The 17188-nt window shown below is 32.4% G+C and overlaps 1 protein-coding gene across 2 annotated transcripts in view; it reads right to left on the minus strand.

Moving 5' to 3' along the window:
* Positions 1-17188, minus strand: part of BRINP3 (BMP/retinoic acid inducible neural specific 3) — a 361285-nt gene that overhangs the window by 110104 nt on the left and 233993 nt on the right. For both annotated transcript variants that reach the window (XM_008685663.1, XM_040636019.1), the window contains one exon: positions 16201-16437. In XM_008685663.1, the coding sequence (XP_008683885.1) occupies positions 16201-16437 (237 nt within the window). The remainder of the gene's footprint in view (positions 1-16200; positions 16438-17188) is intronic.

Raw genomic sequence — 17188 nt, forward strand, 5'->3', positions numbered from 1 at the left:
ACAGATTTAATACTTGTTATGAGGAATCCGGCTATGCTCCACAAGTTTGCAATTATCAATGTACATAAAATCTTGAATTATCGTAACAGTAATGAACAAATTGATTTTTTAAGAAAAAGATATAGAAATACTACCATTATAATTAGTGTTACAGTCTGGATTACCACCTTTAAAAGTAATTAGGGACCTGCTGACATGTAGCTAACAAATATTAACAGGGACTGAAGGCACTCTGTATGGAATTCAACTCACTCTAAATAAAAATTGTATCTCTTTTGGCTCTAGAGCTTTCCATCATTCCATAATGAAATAAGCAGATGATGACATATAAAATTCACTGTGAGCATTTAGGTGAATTTAAGACACGTGAATTTAAGACATGTGAAATTAGTTATCAATATCATATTTCATATAAATACATATAACACACAATGACAATGCCATTTTCTGTATCTATCTGATGCATTGCCTACATGTATTCAGTTTTGATCACAAGGGGCTTATCGCAACCTCTAGATCACATCTTGAATTCTAACTTTACCACATATTAGATGTGTTGAACAAATGACAGTATGTGTTAGCCCTAGCTTTCTTATCTGTAAAATGAAGACAAAATACAAGCATAGTATTAGTATTTTGCAGCATTATTTTAGAGTAAAGGGCATAAGATCTAACATGTGTCTAAATGGTCTATATACTTTCAACGAAACCCATTAAATAATAAATTTGGAAAATATAAGAAATATTTATCATGATTTCTTAGAAAGAGCAAACTGAAAGTCTCATGTTACTTTTTAAAATTAGATAAATAAATCACAACACCGATCTCCATGTTTCTTTCACTTACAGTGAAATGCCAAGTATAGTCTATTCTTATATGCAAGTCAGCATAGGCTATGTTTTTTCAATATAACAAACATACTAAAATACTGCTAGACTTCACAAAAAAGATTTATTTCTTGCTCACATCCCATATCCACGACAGCGTGGCTGGGGTTATACTGCGGATTGTCCCTTCAGTGACACAAACTGTCAGAGACTTTACCATCTGAAACATCATCAATTGCTCTGGCAGAAGAAGCAAACCTAACAAATTATGTCTGGCTCTGAAAGGTTTCCTCTAGAGAATGACATTGTTTGCTCTTGCATTTCCTTTATCAAAACAAGTCACATGGCCATATCTAATTTCAAGGGTGATGCAAGGTCAATTTTCTTATGGCCCATAAGGATGAGAGCCAGAAATATTTGCTGAAGAATGTGAATGACAACTTTATATTACATATCAATTTCATTTGGCAATTTGCAAATTTTGCTATATACTTTAAATACCTAATTTTAAAGATTTGATGACCAAATAAAAATTTTATGGGATATACCTTGACTTTATGTTAATTTGTAATGTTCTACCAATAGATTATGTGCGTGTATCTAAAAACCCAGGTTACAATTCCACATACTGCTGTCTTCATTTATCAGTGAAATAACTGATGAAGCGTTTCATGTAAAAGACAACAAAATTAACTCTGCACCCAATATAAAGAGTTGATTCATTTGCTTTAGCAAAATAATGAAATTCTAGAACACATGGTTCAATCTCTGAAAAGGGATGAATAGAATTACTTTTTAGTGTGTCATAATAAGGGAATATCATCAAGACATTAAATGTATACAATGGACTAGTTAATACACAAAGTACCGAGTATACTATATTAGAAGATTTTAACAAAGTCTATGCGAGCATTATGAGGTCACTGTAGAAGGCATAAATGCACTGAGTGCTCAAAGCCTTTGCCCTGGCTTCCTACAGTTTATAGTTGAAACGAATAACCATCTTTATCAAAATGATCCAAAAGGTAACATAAAGCGCACACAACCTTGGAAAGTCACCACATATATTCTTATAAAACCGACCATACAGTAGCAGTAAAAATTCTCTGAACTTTTAGTATTATTTATTAACCTCTCTTTGCCACAGTCTATGTCTATATGAGAAAACAAACAATAAAACACTTAATGAAGTCACCACTTATTTTGTTTCTTATGATACTGAATCAAAACCTTGAATGATTTGTTTCAGACTAAACCAGATAGATGACCAAATTATGAGTTCTAATAAATACTGACTATGATAGCTTTAGAACAAACACATGCATATATTGAGAGATAATTCTTCATAACAAATACATTCAAACTGATGGAAAAAAGCATTACATCTTCGTGTTCTGGTGCAGCTATATCATCTATCATCTTATTATGAGGAGAAATACATGGGAGTTCATGCTCTTATTCAGATTTGCATGATAGCAAATAAGACAAAAAAAATCCCTCAAAATACCTAGGTAAAAAAATACAATATAAGAGGCAAAGTATTTTTGTTTTTAGAATTGTTTTTTAGAGTATACCCATTGAAAAGATGAATGGTGTCACAGTCACTGTGACAGTCCAAGAGGCAGTGTATGAGGTACACCAAAATTAATTCCTGGGCAATGTCTGGCCACACATATATTTTGTTATCCCATTCATCAATCAACATATATTGTGATGTACAGTGTGTGTTCTAAATATAGCACACTTTACCAGTTTTTTTGTGTAATGGCAAAGAGATATGATCTTCTCTGTCCTCAAGAAACATCGAAGTCTTTTTAGATAGTTGGGATGATGACACTGATCTAGGTATGGAAATACATCAGGCAAACTAGAACAGGTAGATTGCATTTGGCAGAGAGCCTTTTGGGATCTAAATCAGGAATCGTTACATAAAACACCTGCTTGGCACTCTACAGCCATCTTATTTCAGATGATGTTAAAAAATTAATTGAAGTACAGAATAAAATTTGGTAATGGCAAAGGTGATATTCATAATATATTAAATATGATACAGCCAGGCATTGATGAATCAGAGCAGAAATGCTGAACAATCAGAACAGACAGTAGTGGAAACCAAATTGATTTTGCTATATCAGTCTTGAAACTGAATACTTTCTTTAGTGCTGAGAATATCTGTAAGTTACAGTGTGTCTAATAAAAGATTATCACAATAAATTAAAACATACATAGATATTATAAGACTCATATTGAGACTTCATGTTATAAAAAGCTTATTTTCTTTCCCTTACTGTTGTAGTCCAATTACTAATCCCTTTAAAATAAGTACATTATACATATAGGCATATGATTACCAAAAAGCTTTACCCGTTAGAAGGCAATAGTACATGTGGTAGTTAATTTAGAATGAGAATTTTATATCTAGTTCCTTTAATCTAAATAAGGTAGCTGAATGACAAATGAGGTAGCCCAAAATTTTAAGAGATTAAATGACTTGCTAATGATCACATAACTTGTTACTGAAAATGCTTGTTTATGTGATGTTCAGGTATTTAGTTTGGACAAAATGGCGGGTACAGTGGATCTAATGTGTCAGTGTGTCAGAGTTCACTTAATATATACTTCTATCCCGGTTAAATAGAAGCCTGTAGAATTTCAGACAGTAAGAACAAAACATATATTCCCACTTAAGATTATACAGTTAGATGATAAAGAATATGATGTTTTTAGTTGTATCTGAAAATCAATGGTGGCTGACATTTTGGGTGTTCACAAATACTGTCTGGTTCCTTTTCTTTTGTAGGCGTATGATAAAATGGCATTTCTCTGTTCCCTTTGAAATTAGGCTTGGCTATGAAATGTGATCATAAGTAATGTGAATTGCTTCTGAGCAATTCAGATAAGAGCCAGTGACAATTTACTGCACTCTTTCCACTGCCTCCATAAGCAACCACACCAGGTGGTCATCTGTCTTTCAGTCTCAATCCAGGAGTGAGGACAGTGCAGTGCAAAGACCAGTTAACCTGTGTGGGCATGCAGTATATGCCAGCAGTGAACTTTGTTTATGGCTACATTTTAGAGGTGTTTGTTATTGGTGCTACCAAGCTGATGTTGACTTATACAGAAATGGGAGCCAGAAATGGAAGGGAGAGACTGCTGGAGAAAGCAAATCCTCCAGCTGTGACACTGACTTAGTGGATCATGAATGTGTCAAGGACACTTTATCGGATCTGGAATAATGACAATCCAGGTTAAACAGTGGGGAAACAACTAGTAAAACTGTTGCCTGTGGTAACTGGGGATGAAGATCATGTACCCAATAAACTCAAGGTGCCAGGGAAAACGTCAGAAAATAGAATGTTAGTTCTGTTGCCAATGACTGCTTTTGGTAGGCCATGGCAAGATATTCTCCTGTGTCACAGAGACACATTGCACCACGGGGAGGCTGCACTGTCAGCCCCAGTCCTGGAGTGAAGAGACATAAAGAAGACTCTGTAGCCAACTTACAATGGACAAGTGGTAGGAGGAAAAAAATAAACTGTAATGTCATACTTCAAAGCAAATTTTTGATTGTGCATTTTTGTAACATTACCTTGGTTTTCTGTCTGATGTGCTATCTCAAACTTAGAAAAGAATTAGTGAGTTTTGAAAGCAGAAATAAAAGGGTCTGAATAGAGAAGCAATGAATCACATAGAGTTGAAAGAGGCAATTGTTTCTCAATTCCCGATATTGAAACAATGGCCAGTTATAAGTCAATCCCATAGCAAATATAAAATTTAGCGTCTGGTCTCCATGTTTTTGTCATGATCACAGAATAGATGAATTAGTCTTAGGGAATATGCCCAACAAAAGGTGTAATACTCAGTAAACACTCTTAATTGGACAAGGCACAAATAAAGAAGTCTAATAAAGCCTCATTATGCAAATGAGAGAGGTAGGATGAAAAAAGAAAAGAAAAATAACAAATATAGAAAACACATTTAGGGAAAACTGTGGGTGTGGCTATTGGCCCATGGAATTGAGTAAATTCAAATGGATAAAAGACCAGTAAGTTTTTACATAAGTTGTACTTCCAAAGAAACCATGACTCCAGATTTTTAAAAAAAAATCTGAAGTTTAAGATTTAAAGTGACCTTTGATTCTTAATGTTTGGGCAGAAAACAGACTGAGAAAGCTCTTCCTTAGCCACATTTTCCAATTCTCACCTCACGCATAGCCAAGGAGAAAATGGAATGGAAAGATCACACATATATTGGAATTTGGAAATAGTAGACAAGTAAGCCACTCTCAGGGAGAAAAATTGAGGATAAATTAAGGAATATTCTCCATCCCTAGGTTTGAGGCCCTCAAAATGTCTTCTGGATAGAATTTCAGAATTGCTACCAACAGTTTGCTTTGTGTTCCCAGTTTCCCCCCTTTCTGAGTAGAAGTGCTTACTATAATTCTCTTGATTGATTCTACCTTGGTATATGGTAAGTCTAGGACACATAACTTGCTCTTTGGTTCATGTCTCTGTAAAAAAAGAAAGCACATCTAGATTGGATTAAGATGTTGCCAAGCATCACTCGTTTGAGCTGGACCCAGTAAACGATGGGACTAACGTTCTGTCTCTCATGGGAATGAGGGATGTGTGTTCTGCATTTGAGGAGAGGAGGAAATTGAGTATCTAGTGACCAGAACAGTGGAGTGTGGAGTCATTACGGCTTTTTAAATAAATGCTAAGGATCTCTTTTAAGGAAAAAGCCCGCTTTGAGGCAAGCAAGGATAACTCATTTTAGCCAATGAAATTTAGCATTTGTGTTACGTATCACTTTCTGGCTAAGGTTTGAGACTTAGGACACACATAGCCTGCCATGTTTTTTTCCTTGTCCGTTATGATCACTTTTCCACAAAGGGGCGGGTCTGTCAGCCTGAGTCTTAGAATGAAGAGAGAGAGCAAAATCCTCAGCAAACTTTCAATGGTCAAGTGAGAAAAAAATATATACTTTAATGTTATAATCCAAAGATATTTTGAACTTCTTTAGTACTACAGTATTATTAGCCTGACCTATGTGGCAGATCATCTATAATTGGCTGCAGAATGGAGGAAGTTTATTGGTTCATGCTACTGAAACTAAAGAATAGGTGAGCTTGTAGCAGGAGTGATTTAACAGCACAAGGATGTAACCAAAGAAATATATCTTCCACCTTGCATGGTTCAAGCAACTCCTATAGTTGCAAGACGGCTCTCTGCTGGCTTATGACTATGGTCTCCTTTCATATCTAAGAAGAAAAATTAATAGAATTCCCCATAGTTATTGTGGAAAAATTAGGAATCTTTCATCTCCTTCAAATACTCTTAGGAAATATATTTCGGGGTCTCATTGACCCAATTTTTTATGTGTCTTAAACTGATCTATATAGCTAAGGGAATGGATTCTTGTGATTTGCTTGCATTAATCAGAGAGCAATTCTGGATCTTAGTATGAGCTAAGTACCATACACTGCAATACTAAGAATGGGAATGGGGGTTCCTCAAAGAAAATTTGGGATACTTTAGTGTCAGGGAACAGGATGAATACTGAGCAAGAAACAGTAAGATTTTACTAAAGATTATAACGTGTAAACTGGACAGTTAGTGAAATTCTAATTTTTTATTCAGATATATTTATTTTCTCTGGAAAATATTGTTTTTCTATAAACTTATAGTTAACTATCATCTGATGGGGAAACTGTTTTGGGGAAAAATTAATAATAGTCCACATTTTTTAAAAAGGCAAGAGGAAATAGATAATTACTTTTTAACATTTGTAAATTAAGTTATGCCAACTTTTACAGTACATACATTTTGCCATGATAGCATTAGAAATTTTATCAATTTTTCAGATGAAGTGTCAAATGGACAGTGTTCTTTAGAAGTAACACCTACACAATTTCCATCACAAGGTGGCCCCCAGCTGCCATTCTTGGTTTATCAAATGAATATCCTTATATTTAATAGGACATGATTCTGATAAAGATTTATGCTGACAGCATACAATACACCTTAGATTGCCCACACCCTGGTGATAACGCAATTTCTCCAAAGAGTAAAGATGTTGTGTCAAAAAAATTCTAAAAGATTTGTGCTCTATGTAAACCAATCCCTTTATTTTTATTAAGATTAGTTATTACTTAAAAATTAGTTACTACTTGTATCATTATATTCCATAGTTATAGCTTAAATAATTAGCTTTCTTATTCATCTAAAGAATAATTAAGGAAAATTTAGAATATTATATGAAAAAGATACTATATTGCTATCTATTCAGTTCTTTACTGCTAACTTTAGTAAATGGTTGCATAACCGAAATCAAAATAAATTTGGAGTTTACTTATTTAGATATATCTGCAAAACTGTAAGGATTTCCAGTTTTTTCATTAGGTTAGAATTATTGATCAAGACCTGGATAGAATTGGTCTCTAAGTAATTGGCAACTAAGTTGTTTTTTACGTAATTAAACAAAACACTTAAATCAGTTTGTTTGGTTACTGTTTCTGTGTGTGTGTTTCATTTTATTATGTGCATCTATATTTCCCTACATCTCTTCCTGTATCCTTTCTTTCACTATACATATATGCCATCATTATTTCTTATTAAACAGCATTAATTTATTTCTGAAAATATAAGGGTAGAGAATGAACAGATTTATTTAAATATAGTTCTCACAACCAAAATTTTTTAGGTTGCAAGATACGAAAAAAAAATACATTCTATTTTGAAATTTTCAAACACTTTTTTTGGCAGGCTGTAAAAGGTGCATTTTCCAGGACTTGTATTACAGACCAAAATGAATTATATATAATCAAATATAAAAATGGCTAAGCAGTCTATGCTAATCTGGTCTAATGATTTAATTTTATATTTGGTGATAGCAGAAAACACACACAACAGAAAACTATTTATAAACAAGTTATCCTGACCCGATAAAATCTGCAATTTATTTTCTTCCTTTTTTTGTGGTAACTGATACTAGCGTTGTTACTATTGTTACTATACACTGTAATATACACATTTTCACACTTCATGGTGTTATCCGTGTTTAAAGAAGAATTTTGTAAATTTAGATGTACATTCTAATCTTTGTCAAAACTATCACATGTGCTCTTTGATACACTTTACTAGTGTTAAAAGAAGTCCAGTAAAAACAGTATTTTACCTATTATTTGATTCCAAGTGGGTAAGTGAATGTGGTTTTACTAAAGATGTAATGTACTAGTAAAAAGTTTGGGTTAATTCTTTATACATTGAAATTGAAAAAAAAACCTCAATATTATCTGTGATGAATCAGAATATTAAATATGAATTAGCTAAATATACTACATATCAATTGGAACAAATAATTAAATTAGAATAAATAAATACAATTTTTTTCAATATTAGAAATAGTTTCAGAAATATCATTGACACAATTGAACTAGTATGGTAAGAATCTGGTTTTAAAAGTTAGTTGGGCAGCCCACATATGAGTTAAAATTAAAAAGTCTGATTTTTTTTTTTTAAGTGGTGGTGGTGGTGGGTGATGGGGAGGTGGTGACGGTGATGTTGGTAAAAAAGCCTGACTTTAATTAGCACTAGCTTTTAACTAGTAGTTCAAAGTCTCTGGCCATTGAATATTTCTGATTAATTTTTGACCAATTACATATTTTGGCACATAACATGTAATGAGCTTTAAAAACATTTAGTTAATTCAATTATTCTAGGATTCTGTCCTTCTGATTATTTAGATGCGAAAATTCTCATTCTTATTTTTTTAAATTTGTATTAAATTATGATATAAATAGAGTAAGATACAAAAATTATAGGTATAGATTCAGAAAATTTTCAAGAACTGAACATACCAGGTAGCCAGCCTCTGGAGCAAGGAATCATGATTTTTTTAGCACCAAAGAACCAATTTAGACCCTCAACCATCCCATCAGCCCTGCCTCACCAAAGGTACCAAAGCCCTGACTTGGAATAGAATAGATGAATTTTGACTATTTTTACACTTAATATAAATGGAATCACATAGTATATATACTTCTGAGTCTGGTTTTCTTTGTTCAGTTTGATACTTAAAAGATTTATTCCTAATATTCTGGGTAGATCGTGTATGCACTTTGCTTCATAGAATTCCACTGTGTAATTATACCATGACTTTTTACTCTTTCTGTCTCAATAAGCATTCTGGTAACATCCTACTTTCAGAGTGTTGAGAATAATGCTACTATGAACATTCTTGTACATTTTTGTATATTTGTTGTGAATATGTACATATTTCTTTTATTAAACTTCTATCTAGGAATGAAATTGGTTGGTCAAAGGATATGATGTATTTGCCTTTAGTGGATGCTGGCAGATGTTTTTTTTTTTTTTCCGCAAAGAGGAATTAATTATAAATCCAGCACTATTATGTAAGAGTTTCAGTTTTTCTAAGTTCTCGCTATACTTGTTATTTTTTCTCTCTCCTTCCTTTACTCCCTCCCTCCTTTTCGTCTTTTTCTTCCCTTTCTTTTCTTTTCTTTTCTTTTCTTTTCTTTTCTTTTCTTTTCTTTTCTTTTCTTTTCTTTTTTTAAATTTTAGCCCTTCTGGTAGGTGTGTAGTGCTATCATGGTTGGCTTTATGACTCCATTTGCCTTTTTCTGATTACAAAGCTAATGAACATTTTGTCATATCATTATTTTCCATTTGGAGCTCCTCTTTTTCAAGGTATTGAAATATTTTGACCATTTCTTTATTGATTTTTAATTGATTAGAAGGATTTCTGTATATTTCATCCATAGGAGTTCTTGGTTTGACAAATGTATTGCAAATATGTTCTCCCTTTATATAAATAGCCTTTTCATTTTCAATGGTGTTTTTGATTGAAGTTTTTTTTTTAAATCAATTATTTAACATATAGTGTATTATTAGTTTCAGAGGTAGAGTTTAATGATTCACCACTTGTATATAACACCCACTACTCATTACATCAGATGCCCTCCTTACGGTCCATCACCCAGTTACCCCATTTTCCCACCCACTTCCCCTCCAGCAATGCTCAGCTTGTTTCCTATAGTTAAGACTCTCATGGTTTGTCTCCTTCTCTGATTTCATCTTGTTTTATTTTTCCCTCCTTCCCCTATATTCATCTGTTCTGTTTCTTAAATTCCACATATGAATGAAATCATATGATAGTGGAAGTTTTAAATTTCTTTTTCTTTCTTTCTTTCTTTCTTTCTTTCTTTCTTTCTTTCTTTCTTTCTTTCTTTTTTTTTTTTTTGTATTTTACAATCAGTATTTGGGATTCTGTTCACAGCACTGTTTTCAGCTTTACTAAATTTTAAACAGGTTTCTTCTTGACTACAGACCTCTGATCTCCCTTTTTGTCTGAAAACTTGCAATTGTAAATTCTTTCCATGTCCCTTTTAAGATGTAAATGTTACAAACCATAAGGATCTGGGAGTCATCACTTTGAAATGTAATCATCTGAGAAAAAGGAGCTAGCACATCTATCTCCCAGTCTCTGTGGGAAAGTAGAAGACAAGCTTAAATAAGAAACAGTTAGCAAACACAGCTAGCCTAATCATGTTGACCAGCCTTCCTGCTCATGTCTTCTAGTACTTTTCCTTGAGCTAATCCCAGTGTTTTGTTTCAGAGGATTTGAGGTCAACCTCTTTTCCCTACTGTAAGTCTTGCTCCTTTATTACAATAGTCTTAAATAAAGTCTAACTTGACTATTTAACTGTTGGGGTACAATTTTTATTTTGTAGTTCACATAAATAATTATGATATATATTCCTGTTGGATTGACTATGTTATTATCAAGAAATATTTTTATTTCAGTTAATATATCTTGCATTACAATTTAGTACTTTTTGGCTAATGTTAACATTACATATTTTTCCACCCTTTAACCTCAATTTATCTATAGCTTTAACATGTCTCTAGTAAGTAGCAAATAATCTTTTATTGCTACTATTATTACTGTTGCTGTGTTATTTTAACCAGACCTGTGGTCTTTTATTTAGAATATTTAATGTAACAAGAAAAATAGAATATTTAATATAATAACCATTATAGTGGGATTATATCTGACCCAACACAATTTATTGAAAAGACAATCTAAACCTTTCCCTTTACACTGCATGTATCTATTTGATCCAGATGATTTTTCTCTTGTTTTCTACTTTATTGTCTCTCTTGGGGGGGGGGGTGTATAACCAAATAACTTTTATTTGATATTCTTCTAGATTTCAATTAAACATTTTTTCCTTATTTTAGAGTTATCCCAGGGATTATAATATATATCCTCGATTTATATCACTCTAATATCAATTATAACTCAACACATCCTCAGCAATGGCAGCACCTGGGAATACTGAGAATATTAATTCTTTGCACTCATCACCCATTTTCAAACTATTATAATATATTAAAATCATATATATGTAATTTCCACATCACATTATTATTTTGTACAGTTGATATTCACTGGTATTTAATTGTACATATTTGCTATTTCTAGTATTCCTTTTCCTCTTTGCATTTCCACGTTTTTACCTATCATTTCTTGTCTGAACAAATTTTTGCTTTCACCTTCATTTTTGAAAATACTGTGGACTGGCATATAATTCTAAATTAATAGTTATTTTCTTTATTTTTAAAGATGTCAAAATCTGGTTTTTGTTTTATTTTGTTTTTATAAATCAAGCCTATTGTTACTCCATTAAGAGTAACGTCAATTTTTTTTCTCTAGGTATATTGAAAAAATGTTTTCTGCCTTTTTTTTTCTGAATAGATTTTCTATGATGTGTCTATCTGAGATTTTTTTTTTTATCTTTCTTTGTGTTTGTGTTTGCTGTGCTTTTTTTTATCTGTAGGTTGAATGTGTAGGATTTCAGTTAAAAAAAAAATTGCATCCATTATGTCTTTGCATATTATTTATGCCATTTTCCCATTTACCCCTCCTGTGCCTCAGATTCAAAAATATGTTAGAACTTTTATGAATATCTCACTTGTGTACTTATCCAATATTTTGTTGTTGCTTTCTTCAATGTTTCCATTTTTGTCTATTCTATTAACCTGTCTTCACTAATTTTGTCATCCATTGTGCAAAACTCCTATTCAAACAAGACTTTGAGTTATTGATTTCAGATACTGTATTTTTATGTTTTAGAATGTCCTTTAGTCTACTTTCATAGATTCCAGATCTCTGATGAACTTTTCAATATTTTCATCTACGTGATCATTTCTTTCCTTTATTTTTTGAATATTTTAATTATAATTATGCAAAAATCTTTCCTACTAATTTTAATATCTGGATCATCTTACATCACTTGTCTGGTTTCTTTTCTCTTTGACATTAGCCACATGGTCTTGTGTGCTCACATATGTTGTAAATTAGGGTTTCATGTCCATCAGATATAAAAAGAACTGCAGAGGCTTTAGAAAATGATTTCATCCTCAAGAGAGGTCACCCTCTTCATATTTAACAGACACTATGGGGAGTTTACCTTTTTAGGATCCACTCCTTAAGATCAGGATTTAAACTGTATTAGTGCTGGTTTATAAATGTATAAGACTCAATCTATCTCTGGTTCTCCCCTGTTGTTAAAGTGTGGTCCTTCCAAACTTTCAATTATCCACCTTTTGAGCATTTGCTTCTTCAGGTCTATAACACTGCAAAGATTCAATTTTATCACTCAGAGGTTTCACTTCCTCTCTTTAGTCATATGCCCCTGGTAGAGTCAAAAAAAGGCAAATGTCTTCAAAGAGGAGACTGGCTGTGTATTTAAAAACCTTCAAGTGAGTCTCCAATATTCTCATTTTGATCTACTGTAACTGCCAAATTTTCTTCTGGTTTCTTTGTTCTGGAAGAGCAGCATTTTCCTGGAGCTAATCCTAGGTTCTGAGCTTCTAACTCTGCCTTGAACTGATAAATGTGCCCTAGGGAAAAGCAGTTGTAGAAGCTGTGTCAATTCATCATTTTCCATCTTTGCCAGTTTTATTTTCAAGCTCCTCCCTCTAGAGAGTTTTTGTCTTAAGCTCTTGAAAGTCTGTGATAAACTTCATTCCGCTTTCAGAGACCTTTGAATACTTCCATAGCATCCAGCACTATCCAAATTCAGTAAAAACCTTGTCTTAAAACTAAACTTCTTTAGGCCCATCGAATCTAGAATTTTGTCAGTCTGATCTCTACAACCACTAAAAGTTTTGCTCTTTCTTCTTTCTTCCACCAGCTACTTCTTGTCTGGGGGAATGCACAGTCCTCAGCTTCTACTCTAAATCAAGAATTGTCAAATGTTTACAGAATTAATCATATTAATGAATAGAAAGAAAGAAAGAAAGAAAGAAAGAAAGAAAGAAAGAAAGAAGAAAGAAAGAAGAAAGAAAGAAGAAAGAAAGAGAAAGAAAGAGAAAGAAAGAAAGAGAAAGAAAGAAAGAAAAGGGAAAGAAAGGGAGGGTGAGAGGAAGGGAGGGAGAAAGAAAGGAGGGAAAGAAAAATGTGAATTCCCAGTTTATACCTCTTGTCAGGAATCTTTTTCCATTTAGTTTTGTTGCTTTTCTGATCTATTATGTCTTTGAAAATGTAATGTAAAAAATTATTCACCTTTCTAGTTACTATCAGTGGAAGTTCTGCCCTATTTCAGTATACTAGTCTACCTGGAAACAAAATCCAAATGCTCATTTGGTGATTTTTATTTTAATACACTTTTTCAAGGCAAAATAAAAAGGGTAGCATTCTGATGTGAATTCCACAGAGGATATCCTGGTCTAACCTATTTATCAAACTCTGTGATATGAGATGGAAGTTTTTTTTTTTTAATTTTCATTTTTTATTTTTAAAGAAGATTTATTTATTTATTTGAGAGAGAAGAGAGAGGAGCAGAGGGAGACAATCTTCAAGCAGACTCTTCACTCAGTGCGGAGCCAAATGAAGGTCTCTATCACAGGAACCTGAGCCGAAATCAAGAGTAAAATGCTTAACTGACTGAGCCACCCATGTGCCCCAGTATTTTTTTTTTTTAATTTAACCCTAGGGAGACTACCATATATTGTAATTTACCTCAAAATGCTGCATTCCATGATTATTTTTAATCATCAGATGGTTTACATGAATAGAACATGATAGACGTCTCATACATGATATCTGAGTATTCTATTGGAAAAACTAGAAAGAGAAATTTGAAATTAGAAATTCATTAGGTTTATTCCTAGATATTTTATTGTTTTTGGTGTAATTGTAAATGGGGTTGATTCTTTAATTTCTCTTTCGGCTTCTTCATTACTGGTGTATAGAAATGCAACCGATTTCTGTAGATTGATTTCGTATCCTGTGACTTTACTGAAATTGTTTATCAGTTCTAGCAGTTTTTTGGTGAGTCTTTTAGATTTGCTAAAAAGAGTACCATGTCATCTGCAAATAGTGAAAGTTCTCCCTTGATGATTTGGATGTGCTTTGCACTGTTGATGGGAATGCAAACTGGTGCAGCCATGCTGAAAAACAGTATGGAGTTTCCTCAAAAAGTTAAAAATAGAACTACCCTATGACCCAGCAATTGCACTACTATCTATTTATCCAAAGAATACAAAAATACTAATTCAAAGAGATACATGCACCCCGATGTTTATAGCAGCATTATATAGGAACAGCCCAACTGTCCATCAACTGATGAACAGATAAAGAAGATATGAGATATATATAGAGATAGATAGATCTGTAATGGGATATTACTCAGCCATAAAAAAGAATGAAATCTTGACATTTGGAATGACATGGATCAGCTAAAGAGTACTATACAAAGCAAAATAAGTCACAGAAAGACAAATACCATATAATTTTACTCATATGTGGAATTTAAAAAACAAAATAAAGAGAGGGGGAAAGAAAGAGGAAGGGAAACCAGGAAACAGACTCTTAACTCTAAAGAATAAACTGATGGTTGTCAGAGGGGAGGTGGGTAGGGGGATGAGTTAAATAGGTGATGAGGATTAAGGAGTGCACTTTTTGTGATGAGCACTGGGTGTTGTATGGAAGTGGTGAATGACTATATTGTACACCTGAAACTAATATGACACTGTATGTTAAGTAAGTAGAATTTAATAAAAACTTTAAAAAATTAAAAATATGTATATATAATAGAAAAAGAAATTCATTAGGTTTCCCAGCAATTTAAAGGGGATAAGGATCTTTGATTCTTGACAGTTTTTCCTGTTTATATAAATAGAAATATTACTAAAATCAAAAAGCATTATTTATTATGTACTATTTTGATCAAAATATATGTTAAGAAATCATAAATTCATTAATCTTTCCTGTATCTATTTACCTACCCTTTTATTTTATAATATGGTGGTTCTATTTCACAAAAAGATGATGCTTTGTTTTAACAATCAATTGTATTGTTTCTTATCTGATGTTAGCTGTGGACTTGTCATATATGGTCTTTATTATGTTGAGATATGTTCCTTCCTTGTCTAATTTGTTAAGGGTTTTTATCATGAATAGAGGTTAAATTTTGTCACTTTTAAAGTATGTTTGGTTAAATTAATCACCAGAAGACTTATAATACCCAAGCATATAAGTCTGACCTCTTGGCAGTTAAACCTTTTTGCCCATTTGAAAGTCAGTCTAACACTTTTGACTAAATATTACATACTTACACTCCCCACACTCTAAGAATTTTAATTTTTCTTTACTCATGTATTATTAGATATACTTTTATCAGTATTTTTAATTTTATGTTGAGACATCCTTAATCTTTTATTAAAATTCAATGTTTTATGAAATGAAAGCTATTATAGGTTATGCAATCAGTAAGAAACAATATTGAAAACACATATATGCACTCATAAAAATTCAGAAAAAGCAAAAGCCAAAACCCACAAACATAAATCAAACAAAATTGATCTAAATTTGATTCAAAAAATCATTAGTTAAGTGAAGTTGCACATTCATGAGAGTCATGTTAATGGAAAGAAGATACAGAAGAAATGCTCTCCGCATTTTGCCACACAAATGAAACTCAGGGGCCACTAGAAAAGTCTAGAGAGATATCAGAGAAATCAGGTGATAAATTCATATATTGAGAAAGGCAAAGTCTTTCTCTCTTAAATGACTAATACATCAGCTCAAGAGCCCGCTAGATTTTAGTGACAATAATATATAGTAATAACACAAAGCACCATATATGCTTTCGGTAAAAATACTGAAATCACTAGTTATAGAAGTGTTATAGATAGATGTGTATTTGAAAGAATAATAATAAAAAAATTAAATAAAAGGCTTTCCAATTATGTAATCATAGATTCTTCCAAAAGGATAAAGTAGTCATTTCAATACAGTATTTGTTTTGGCAAAGTTTAAATGTTACATTAAAAGTTGTCTTACCTGATTCTTCAAAGTCACTATTGTAGGCTTTCCAGGTTTCAGTTATTCGAAGAAGATTCTCTTCCATGGCTTGAATGTCCATGGAGGGGCAGTTGCATTCTGGAAATCTGGGACCACACTGACACCAGCAATCATTGTCCTTGCAGATAAACTCTCCCTCGGAATTGCAAGCAATGTAGCTCAATGCTGCTTGTACAAAACGTTCCTGAAGATAGTCTGGAAGGAGGACTTGTAGCCCTTAAAGAACAAAAAAAAGCACATACTTTAAAAAAAAAAAAAAGAAAAAAAAGCATAACATTTAAAATATTCAAAAAAGTCAAATAATTTAATATATAAGTCATGGATTTAAAATTATCATTAGAAAATTATCTAAGCCAAAAGAAAAAAGAAAATTATCTAAGCCTACAAAATTGCAAATATTTGTAATTCTTTTCAACATATGATGACTCCATGCACTGTTCAAGAATCCCAGAATTTATAAAGCTGTTTAAACCCTCAGATTATCTGATTTTTAAAAAATGTATTTAGTTGTTATTTATTTATTTATTTATTTTATTTTTTAAGTTTTCCAGTTAGCATACAGTGTTATAGTAGTTTCAGGTGTGCAATATAATGAATCAACAATTCCATACATCACCCAGTGCTCACCAGGACAAGCGCACTCTTTAATTCCCATCACCTATTTCACCCATCCTCTTCTGGTAACTATCAGTTTGTTCTCTATAATTAAGAGTCTGTTTCTTGGTTTGTCTCTCTTTCTTCTCTCTCTCTCTTTTTTTTCCCCTTGGTTCATTTGTTTTGTTTTTTAAATTCCACATATGAGTGAAATCATAGGTATTGGTCTTTCTCTTTGGCTCTTTCACTTAATTGTTCAGAATATTTGGTTATTTTTACATAATGTAGATAGAGCCTACCTCCCTAAACCTTTAAAAAGAAACATGCATGTGTTTTCCACCACTTGATTTCAAATAACTTTCAATATTTTCAT

This window comes from Ursus maritimus, unplaced genomic scaffold (assembly GCF_017311325.1).
Source record: "Ursus maritimus isolate PB19 unplaced genomic scaffold, ASM1731132v1 scaffold_2, whole genome shotgun sequence".
In the NCBI taxonomy this organism is placed as follows: domain Eukaryota; kingdom Metazoa; phylum Chordata; class Mammalia; order Carnivora; family Ursidae; genus Ursus; species Ursus maritimus.